At 40.2% G+C, this 11,846-nt stretch overlaps 1 protein-coding gene across 2 annotated transcripts in view; it reads right to left on the bottom strand.

The window, feature by feature from the left end:
- Piga (phosphatidylinositol glycan anchor biosynthesis class A) overlaps positions 1-6,509 on the bottom strand; it is a 15,302-nt gene extending 8,793 nt beyond the window's left edge. The window contains exons 1-2 of one of the 2 annotated variants that reach the window (XM_008840882.3): positions 6,436-6,509; positions 2,516-3,295 (exon numbers count right to left, since the gene is read on the bottom strand). In XM_008840882.3, the coding sequence (XP_008839104.1) occupies positions 2,516-3,233 (718 nt within the window). In that variant the 5' untranslated portion in view covers positions 3,234-3,295; positions 6,436-6,509. Of the gene's footprint in view, positions 1-2,515; positions 3,296-6,435 lie in introns of those variants that run through there. The other variant, XM_017800072.2, reaches the window with a different exon arrangement.
- Between the last annotated feature and the right edge of the window lie 5,337 nt (positions 6,510-11,846).

Below are 11,846 nucleotides of genomic sequence, written 5' to 3'. Positions count from 1 at the left end.
TTAAACTTTGAAAAAGATCTCCATTTCATTATTAAAATACATAGTTTCATACAGAAAAATTCATTTTGAATACAACTGAGACTAAGATGCATATGCATTTCTAATCTCTATATATCTGATTATTTCTAGTCACAGTCAGTTACTTTCTGAGCTCCTTGGCATCTGAGCATGGATATAAAGTTGTCAAGTGGATTTCCATGGTAATGTTTTTCACATCTATAAAATACTAAGGAGCAAATTTTTATGCTTTGAAGAACTATTTTTTTATCATTATTTAAAAAAATTTTTTAATGACTACATGATTAGAAGCATTTCACTACAGCTTTTAACATATTCAGTAAGACACTCCAGAGCAAGAGTACATCTCTTTAACAAGTGGGTGTAAGTTTCTAGCTTCACAGTTGTATTACTACAGTTATATATTATTGAACTCCATATAAGCCCTGTAAGACATAAAATTTGATGAATTTTTAACCTTCAAAAAAGATCTCCATTTCATTTTAGAATATATTGTTCCTTATAGAAAGACTCATTCTTTTTGCTACTAACACTGAGATGTTGGCACATGCATCTCTAATCTGTATGCATCTGATTATTACTAGTCATAATCGGTTGCATTTGAACCCTTGGCGCCTGTGTATGTCTTTATAAGGCGCCTGGCCTACAGAGAAGGTTCAATGGCTATTTGTTGAGTTCTTGAACTAGAAACAGGAAAGGCCATACTTTTACTCCACTCGTGGTTAGCCCAGATCATTGAAACACCACAAAAATGAAGTGAAGGTAGGTTTAACCCTTGTGCAAGTGATTAATTTTGCTGATCCTTGACTGCAGACACCACGATATTTTCTAGTCTATCCTACCAAAGTACGCGATTCAGTTAAAAAAGAAATCAGGCACATTTTCTTAGTTACAATAAACACATCACCAGTATTCCAAGAGAGATTCATAATAAAGAATTCCATTTACATCTTCTTGATTAAAGAACAGGAGCATGTAATTTCCTTCATCTCAGAAAATGTTGCTGAGTTCAAGTTTTCTGACTAATACTTGTGTTGTGAGCCATTTATAACCATTACAAACATCATCTACACAGATTACAGGACCATGGTCTACTCCCTAATATGCCGGTACATGGCTGAGCTTTATGTTCACTACGACTTTGTTCGTGTTCCTTCATAAATCCATGTCATGCCCATTTTCCTTGTGACTATATTGAATGATTTAATTAAATATCACATAAGCGGACAACAAATTTTTATGAAAGCTAAATGGCTTGAGGACAAAAGTCTCTGTCAGATGAGGGGTGACTTAAACTGGTGAATAAAATTGAAAGCAAATTAAAAATCTAGCATGGTTTTTCAAACACGTGTAGGGCCCTCCACACACAAACCTGAAACCCAAGGTAGTAATGGTATGCTCTATAAAGGTGACCGTGTGCTGTGATACAGATTCAGTGAGCCAACCTTCAAATCAAACAGTTCTAAAGCAAATGACCTTCAGTTCAACATGTGTTGAATAGCATTTTAAATTCAAATAGTTAAGGAACATTTATAGATTTTTTTTTACTGATGCCCCCCCCCAAAAAAAAACCCTAAAGGCTATTTCTGACTACAGGACAAGTTTTCAAATAGCACTCAGAAGACTATTTCTAAGTTAATAAGTAGCTTGTTGCAGGCGTCTAGTGCCACAGACATTCTAAAAACTAACAACAACAAAAAATCCCCTGGGATAACAGTGGACAGGTATAGAGTATAACCTAGGTAAAGTTCTTTATAAGAGCTATCATTAAACCATCACAAAAGATCAGTTGTTACCTAAATAAATAGAAAAATGGCAGAGTTGTTAGGCAACCTGTCCTTGATTGGTGATGAGCCATGTTTTGACCCTGGGCCATCCACTTCTTTTCCTTCATCTCTTGCCTGACATTATTTGTGTCTTGTAGGTGGCTAAATGAAACAAGCATGCCACAAGACAGCAATGTGCCACAAGACCACAGTGTACCCCCCAAAACCCACTGATTTTGAAGGTGTACATATACCAAAAAGACAAGAAATTATCAATGAAAATATTCATCAGGCTCATCTCTGAATAAAAGTTATGATTGGTTTTAGTTTTCATCATTGTACTATTTTTAGTCTCTAAAACATCTGCAAGAAAGGAAACACTGCCTCTGTAATCAAGAAGAAAACGTCATTAGGCACATTCTATTCTGACCACCTGCGTAGGGAATGCTTAATTTTTCAAAAGATCTTACCAATTAATGAAAATCTGGTCATTGCTTTTTATTTTGTTCAGTAACCATTAAAATATCAAAGGCTGGGGGCAGCCATTCCCTGCCTCTCTAAAAATTTATCTTCTTGGATGCACAAAACAATATCTGATACTTCTTTGCAATAGTTCGTGTCATTATAAAACCAACAAACAAAATGAAAAGCCAAACAATCATCATATACAAATATTGAACAGTTTCCTATAAGAAAAGTCTTCAATGCAAATTGAGCTATTGTTTCATTACCTTTTCTGTAAACAAGTCTGCTGACAACAACAATAGTTATTACACTATCATGCCTCCTACATGGTTCTGGAGTGAAGTCAGTAGGATCTACAGCATTAGGAATGACAGACACTATTTCAGGATTCAGTGCTGCTCTTAGTACAGTATTTTCCTTACTAGTATAAGAGACACAAATGATGTGGTTTGTATCACAAAGAGACACAGTTAGAAGCTTGTTTGTAAGCACCGAGCTGACATCAGCAAATCCAAAAAGGGAATGGTCCGTGAAGACTGTCTGGAGCCCCATTGTCTTGGCGTGAAAGAGAGCATCATGGGCCATGGCAGAAAAAGAACTGTGGGAATGGATTATCGTAATTCTCTCCCGAACAAATATGTACCTGAGCAATGGCAGACTGTGAAAGAGAGTTGTGGCCGTAGACTGGTTGTACATGACTCTGAGAGGCAAGTAATAAACTTTGAGGCCATTAGTGAGGTAGCGGATGCCTTTTCGATCTCCATAAGCATGGGTAACAATTATGACCTTGTGCCCTCTTTCAATCAGGCACTGAGAGAGCTGGTAAATGTGGCTTTCCACGCCGCCCATATTTGGGTAGAAAAAGTCAGAAACCATGCATACATTATGGGCGTGGGTACTATTGGCGGAAAAAGTTGGAGGGCCAGACCAAGAAAGTGTCCCTGAGGGAGGCTGCCCACGCCCATCTACTCCTCTACAGGCCATGATGAGATGGTTCAGACATCTGTTCTCAGAGCAACCCAGTTAAGAATTGTGTCTTCTGTCACCTGAAAGAGAAACATAGGATCTCATCTCCAAGTCATATCACACCCCGAATCCCAAAGCCTGTTAGAAAGTTTCAATGTTAAGGTAATTTTTCAGTTTTTCTCTTAGAAACAAAAACAAAGCATGTCATGACCATATTCATTTAACATCATTTACTTGCTTAGCATTTATCATGTGCCATATAACACAAATTACAGTCTGTAAGGCCTTAATTTAGCTCCCAAACTATTGCTATACATAATCTTATTTTTTATTTATTTGCTTTTTAATTATTTTATGTGTATGCATGCATTGCCCGCATGTAGGTAAGTGCACCCATGTCATGCAATGCTGGCAGAGGGCAGAAGAGGCTGTTGGATCCCCTGGAACTGGAGTTATGGACAGTTGTTAGCTGCCATGTGGGTGCTGGGATTCGAACCCGTGTCCTCTGTAAGAACAGCCAGTGTTCTTAACTGCTGAGCCATCTCCCTAGTCCGTACACATAATTTTAAATGTTTGTTAAGCCACAGTATATAATGGTTTGTGACAGTAAGAAACTAACTTTCTGATATTTAAATACATTCTCTCTCTCTCATTCTCTCTCTCTCTCTCTCTCTCTCTCCTGTACTGTTATCACTGCCTCTACTTATAAAGTCATTCTATATCCACACTAGAGACTGAGTGTTCTATGTTACCATAGTCTAGTTGAGACCTATAACCTATAACAAGGTATCAATTCTACCACAAAAATGGAAAGTATATCGACTCTATCATAGAAATGGAAAGCAGAAAGCTTAGAGAAGTTAGAGGTAACACCATGTGGCAGTCTATTTCATGGGTGATCATCTCCCGGTTCCCATATTCTTTTAGACAAGTTCTAGCTATGTAGCCCAGGCTGGACTTGAACTCAGAATCCTCCGTGCCTGTGGCTCCTGAGTACTGGGATTACAGGTGTGTACCCTGGACTCTCCGTTGTATTAAGACCTGATTTACACCACAGGACATGGTAGAAGTGAAGTGCAAATCTCTGACTTGAGCCTGTGAAAGACCTGGTGACATTCACTTTTGCACCCTTGGCTTCCTATGTTACAGCGTAAGTTACCTAGCTAGCTATTGGGCTAGAAGGACATGGAGGAGACCATGAAAAGAGCTTTCAAACTATGTGGAGGGCCAGGAGCCCAGCCCTCTCTATATTCTTACTTAGGCCCAGTCCCTAGCCAAACTCTGGACTAAATGCAGCCTCTTCAGTGACAACTGAAAAGTCTAAGAAAACTATAGCAAAAGTCTAAGAAAACTAGCAAAGTCGAGCAGACTCCAGAATGGTGAAAAATAGAAAAATGGCTGTTGTTTTATATCACTATGCAGGTTGCTTTTGCTCAGGTCTGTTATGCAAAAAGGAATACAAAAACAGGCTAGGATCTGAATCTAATTAGACTGCTCCATCTGTTTTTAGAAAGTTATAGGAATACAGGCTTTCCCATTCATTTATGTGAATGGCTACTCCTGTGCTACAATAGCAGAATAGATCTGAAAGGCACCATATAAACCACAGAGCCCAGAATATTTGCCATCTGCCTATTTACAGAAAGTTTTCTGATGGTTGCTACAGAGCTTAGCTCTGGATCCAGTTCTCCTAAAGTGCTGCTAGTACTAGTTTCGTCATTGGCATGGAAATATACCTGGAGCTAGAATTTTGAGAGCACCCTTTTCGAGTGTTACCTGGAACTCGTGCTGTAGAAAACCCATTTTCTCCTTCCTTATTCAAGGATGGTGATACTCAAAACTGCTCCCTTCACTTGACTCCCTTAACCTTTCTTTTAGTTATGTAAGGCTTTCCTTCATGAGAGCCCCTCCCTTTGGCGTAGAGTCTGAAAATAAACACAGAACTAGACTTGGGCTACATGTGTGGAGTATTTCCTACATCTACGGTAGGAAATATTTGCTTTACGGGTCCTGGACAGTCATGTTGATATGAAATGCCCATTCAATATTCAATTCTATAAATTCTTAGGCTTTTAATGACAGAGCCTTGCAGATCTGACAAAACTTCCTTATCTTAATTCTGTAAGGCTGCAAGAATTCTATGGAAAACCATTCTAAAGTTCTATTTTAATTTCACCTACAAACTATATGTTCAGGTTTTTAACTGTCAGTTCTCTCTTGGGAGGCAGACCAGGTCAGACTGGGCAACGGGGGGGGGGGGGAGGTGTTCCATAAATCAGAAAAGGGAAAAACAAATGAAAAAAGTATGATCAAGTTTGCAAGCAAAAGAAAAACAGGGAAAACATCAAGTTAGTTTAAAAAAAAAAAGGTGTCAATTAACACTTTTCAATGGTTAATGGTTAATATTGCTTTACTGAGGTTTGTCCTCTAAACCTGAACCTCTAGTCCTATTCAGTTTTAAAAGATGAATTAGAAGGAAAACAGGAAATAATGAACCGAATGAAACTTTCTGAAATTTTGTCACTGACCTCCAACGTTTCGAGGTGAGTCTGCCTACTGTCAGGTTATCACAACCTAAAAATCTTAATTGCGTAAAAGCGCAACATATTGCGTAATCACCGAATCTTAGCTTTTATAGCTGAAGGGAGGCGTACAAATCGGGGGAATCCTCTCTGCCACTTTATAAGTTGAGCGGTTGTCTAATGTCCCCACCGAAGCGACGTGAATGATAAAATCAAGACCTCAAAATTCTCGATTATGGCCAGAGAGCTTCCAACTCTCATTAGTAGAGGCTGTGGAGGAGCCTTAGGCGGAATCAGAGGAAGGTTTGGGGGTCCAAAGGATGGTACTTCCACCCTGAGCAGAGGAAGTCCGCAAAAATCCCTCCTTGAGATGTAGCTGGGGTACACTAGAGGCAAAGAGGGGGTCAGACCCAGTCCATCGGCTACACCTCCGGGATCAGGCAAGGTCTGGCCAGATCCAAAGGGAGGAGGAGAAACATCTCGGAGGTTCCAGTCCCTTGCTCTAACCTAGGAACCGGCTCCAGCCGTTAGGCACCCTCAGCCCCATTCAACCCCTGAGACCTTCCGACCCGACTTGCAGGCCTCAAGCCAGGTGGACTTCACCCCTTCCATAGCCTGCCACGCACTTATGGGAACCGCACAACCCAGTCGAAAAGAAGCCGAGAGTGATGGAAAGGACAGCCCAGACGCACACTTACCCGGGAGTCCCATGGCTGCCTCCGTCCGGACCTCCCGCGGCTGTAGCCTGGATCCCGCCCCGGTGCTCCAAAGCACCAATCCGAGGAGTCTGCGACCGAGCGCCGCGCCCCCGAAACAGCCAATCACGCAGAGGCTCTGAGATCACGTGAACTAGTTACGCACGTTCGTCCCCCTTCTTCTGCGCGGGATTGTAGCGTCAGAGAGCGCGCGCCGGCGCACGACTACTGAAGGCTGCGGAAGTCCCCGGCGGACGCACCCTGGTTGCCTAGTTACAGCGTCCCGTTTCTGGACGCTGGTTCCCTGCTTCCTTCTGATTGAAGGGACATGGGTGACGAAGGCTTGAAGAAGTCGGGGTCAGGGTGGCATTCTGTGATCAATGCCACAGCAGAATCAACCACGCTGGTTCTTGCTTACTACTCTGGTAGATATATATATATCAAAGTAAATCAAAACGAAATTGTCAACTTTGAATTTCAGAACAATATTTTTATATATGCCCCAAATATTGAGGATGTTCCTTTAAAAAGTTCAGATTTTGTATTTTATCTTACAACACTGCAATTGAGATGGGAAACATCTCAGGTGTGACTTGGAATTCTCGCACAAGCTGTTTCAAGCCTCAGCTAAAAGTGCCTTGAGGCCTGGGGCATCAAGCTATGGTGGTATTTGGCCAGGAAGATGAAAGAATCAATGTGATGCCAGCGTGGTGGCATACACCTTTAATCCCAGCACTAGTGTGAGTTCAAGTCCAGCCTGGTCTACAGAGTGAGTTCCAGGCCAGCTGGGGGGCTTCAGGGACAATCTGTCTCAAAAAGACCAAAATAAATAAATTAATTAATTAAATTAAATGAATGAATGAGTGAATGAATGAATGAATAAATAAATAAATGTGATGGTTCTGGCAGTCAACCACTCTTCACGTTGGTACTTGCAATTCCCCAGCACTGCTCTTCCTGCCCTTTGGAGCACAAATCCCATTCTGAGGAACCTCACCACTACCATTACTGCCAGCTCTTGGCCTAAGCCTATTGACCCATGAAGATTTCAGTTGCTCCTCCTCCTCCTCCGCCTCCCCCTCTTCTTTTTCTGTTATGATACCATCTCCGAGCCTCCAGAGAGAATCAATTACTTCCACTTTGGTACTTTGACGGTATTTGGGCATTGCAGGATCACACTCTACCCTCCATCCTAGGCACTGAGCATTTGATGATTCTCATCGTCAAGGATTTGTAATTTCCTATGAGTACACAGTTGTGTTAGCCACGAAAGCACGGTAGGCACCTCCAGGGGCAGACTTCTGTGTCAATGAGCATTCAAAGTATCCTTTCCTTTATTTTCAACCAAAACTTTACACTGCAAGCTGAGCGTGTCTAGAAGCATTCCTTTCCATGACTTGGATTTCCCTGATTTTAAACTGAGCATGCTTAGGAATGAGCCAACCCCTACATGAATACTATAAGCTCTGAATAAAATCCTTGACCTGACCTCTGTTCAAAGAGAGCATGGCTTTGGAAATGACTCTCATGTTCTCCTTCTCTGCTGCAGGTGATAACTATTTCTTCCACTACTGGTGGTCTTGGCTATGTTTATTTTGGCTTTGCACTTACAAAGATGCATACCCATTGCACTCAGTTACAGATTCATTTGTAGTCATTTACATCTTAAGCAACAATATTCATGCAAGGCTATTTTCTAAAAGTCAAAAGAATATTGTACAGAATTAAGACATAAATGTGGAGATTATTTTAATTGTAGTATTTGGACTGAATGAGAGTCTTCTTAGAAGCCACAAATATTAGAACATTTTTATGTGCTGTATATTCTGATTACACCTAAATCATGAAGGCAGTCAGTGCTTGTGGTCCCATTTAATGGCCTAAATTGAATATATGTAAAAATAAATGTGGATATTATCTTCCGTTGCAATTCAGTTCTTTGCAAATTCAAATGTAAGTAAAATCCCTTGAGTAATTTTGGAGTGGGAAGGCATCACACATATATTGAGAGCCTGTTATCTATATTCAAGGCACAATGAAGAGAAAAACCTGGCATGAATACTACTCCAAAGCTAAGATGCGATTAAAACATATGAAACTATCTTTGATAAAATGAAGTGCTAAGTGCCATAAGGCAAATGCATGAAAAAAAATGGTGAGAGTTCCAAGGGAAAGAGTGTTTCTGTCTGGCAGCATTTAGCTAGGAAACTATGTAGAGGGTGTCCATACAACTTGACAGCAAGGTCATTTCAAGAACAAAGTGAATAAAGATATGGGAGCATGAGATGATTGTTCAGTGGATAAATTTGTGAAATTATGCAAGGAAGAGATAAGGAAGGGGTGTGGACAAAATATGGCACTTTTAGTGAAAATTATAGAAAACTGGTAGAGGTTCTTCCTGAAGAAAACCTTGTGCTTGATAGGCTGATTTCCAGCAATATGACATTTTAAATTATTATTTTGTGGCTCCCTTGTTTTGCCTGAAATAGAAAGGTAAGTATAATATAAATTAAACAATGTTTTTGCTGTAGGTTAAAGAGGAAAAAAAACAGATACAGAATCCAAATTGCAAAATTACAATCCAAGACCAAAAGTAGCGTCAGTGAAACATGAACCAGGTTTATGCTCTTGTAGAATAACAGAGACTGACAGCGACCACGTGTGGCTATAGACAAGAACTAACCTTCTGAAGGACTTTTACATTTATGGTCTTCAATAAACAACTTACCAATTGATAACTTCTGTTTAACACTGTGGTGATTTGAATGGGAAGTGTTCCCTATAGGCTCAAGTGTTTGAACACTTGGACAATTGGTGGCACTGTTTGGGGAGAGTCATGGAACCTTTAGAAGATATGTATGGCCTAGCTGGAGGAAGCACATCACTGGGGACTTTGAGAGTTCATAGCCTTGCCCCACCTTGAATTTTAACTTCTCTGCTTCCCCAGCGTGGTTGAAGATGTGTGCTCTCAACTCTCTGCTCCACCTGTTTCTGCTAACATGCCCCACACAATAATGGACTTGTATCCATCTGGAACCTTAAGTCCAAATAAACCCTTCCTTGGCTAAGTTTCCTTGATCATGGTGTTTTATCACAGCAATGGAAAAGTAGCTAATACAATGTCCCTCCCACACTGAGTCTGGGGTGTGACTATGTAGTGTGCTTGGCCAATGGTACCTTAGTAAATGAAATGCAGCAAAGGCTTCATAAGTGTTTGTAGACTGGGTCATGTCCTGTTGGATCCTTTCCTATTGAAAGGGAATAGCCATGGCTGTGAAGAAGCTCAGGCAAGATTTTAAACATGAACAGCCAAATGGAGAGAGGCCCAGAAGAATGAGACTTCAAGTTGGTCATTTCAGCTGGAGATTAAGTTATACCATGATGTAACCACTGGAATGACTTCACTTTATACTTTATAATATGTGGAACAATATAACTGCCTGGCTAATCCTGATCAGCCCATAGAATCAAGAGAAATAACAATCATGAGAAAGTTACTGTTAGCTCAAGAAACAAAGTTTTAGAGCAATTTGTTACAGAGCAACAGATAATTTACCTGGATCTAATTGCTTAACCATCCCTCCACTTGTGAATGAATATTGAAAGAATCTTTTTGCAACAGTTGTTGCCTGTCTGGGAAACGTAACCTTACCTGGGGAACTGAACAAAACGAAGTTCTTCAGTATACCACTAACACTGCTAGTGTGGTCAATATCTCACAGACGTACCCATACAGGGCAGGGGAAAGCGTGTGCTATCAGGGAAATTCCATGACATTAGAATAGATGTAGCTAAGAAAGACAACACAAAAATGTTACAAAGAAAGTTGGATTCACTCCACATGCAATTTACAATAATATATAAATATGGAAAAACATTAAGATATTAATTTGAATTAAAAAGTCTGCCAAAATGAAACAAATATAAATAATTTTTAGAATTTTTGAAAAATAGGTTACTTATATTTTTTAAACTTGGGGCTGGAGATGGGTGTGGTTTAGTAGTAGAGTGTCTGCGTAGTGTTCCCAAAGCTCTGGGTTCGATCACGACGAAGAAAATATAAAAGCACACTTCATTATTCTGGTAAAGTTTAAGCTATATACACTTAGAAGAAATATAAGCCAAGCCGGGCATGATAGCCCACGCCTTTAATTCCAGCACTCTGGAGGCAGAGGCAGGCGGATCTCTGTGAGTTCAAGGCCAACCTGGTCTACAAGGTGAGTTCCAGGACAGCTGGAGCTACAGACTCTCTCATATATATATATATTTGGCCAAAAAAACCCTTCCTTCCTTCCCTCCTTCCTTTAGTTGCAATAGTCTGGTATTTTATCACAGCAATGAAAAAAAATAACTAACAGAAAATTCATGCCAAGAAGTGGGGCTGCTGCTAAGACAAACGTGACCATGCTGTTCTTAGAGTTTTGGAACAGATTTTCCAGGAGGAATTTGGAATAGGTTGAAACTTCGTGCTAGAAAAGCACTAGAATGCTGTAAGCAGATTCATGTCCCATTCTGGTGAGTTTGGAAGACCAGAATCCTGAATAAAACACAGGCAGTGGAGAACTGGTTCAAGAACTTTCAAAAGGGAACAAGGACTCAATCAAGAATTGGCCTCAAGATATTCCAAGGCAAGATCAAAAGAGAGGGAAAATTATCAGAAGATGAGAAGGAAAAGAGGTGGAGTCTGGTTGAAGCCTCTCACAGGCTGAGAATTAAGAATTCCATCTCAGAGGCTGGAGAGATGGCTCAGCAGTTAAAAACAAATTCTTCCAGAGAACCCGGGTTAGATTCCCAGCACCCTCATGGCAGCTAACAATTGTCCATAACTCCTGTGGCAGGGGATCTGACACCCTCCTCCTCTAGCCTCTGCAGGCACTGCACAACATGAGTTCACTTACATACATGCAGGCAAAACACTCATACACATAAAAACAAAATAAAAAGCATTTAAAAACACAATTCCAGCTCAATTGAAAACATTTTATGTGAAGGCTACTGCTGGCACAGAGATAATATTCCATATATATGTATTTAAATTGCAATGAAATAGCCTTAAAGCTGAACATATATGACCTTATTTACGGTCTAATTTCTTTTCAGTGACGTTTTCTGGGAATCTCAAACAAGGCTAGTAAACTTGTTTACAGAAAAGATACCTTCCTGCATTCCTAAGCTCTACACCTTCACGTTATCAATTAAAAACCTGTAACATGCCTTTCAGAAACTACCATGTGATCTGATTTAGGTTCTTTAGTAACACTTGGAGAAAATAGCTTTGAGACTCACCAAGATCCTACATATTACTATTGTCATAACTTAGTTATAGGGAGTTTTAATTTCTCTCCCAGAGAAGCCCACACCATACACTGGGGTATGCCTTATTTCTTTCCAGGTACCTCTTTCTTTAAAAAAAT

Source organism: Nannospalax galili, unplaced genomic scaffold (assembly GCF_000622305.1).
Source record: "Nannospalax galili isolate Female #2095 unplaced genomic scaffold, S.galili_v1.0 scaffold521, whole genome shotgun sequence".
In the NCBI taxonomy this organism is placed as follows: Eukaryota; Metazoa; Chordata; class Mammalia; order Rodentia; family Spalacidae; genus Nannospalax; species Nannospalax galili.
This window is presented reverse-complemented; position numbering and strand designations above follow the sequence as displayed.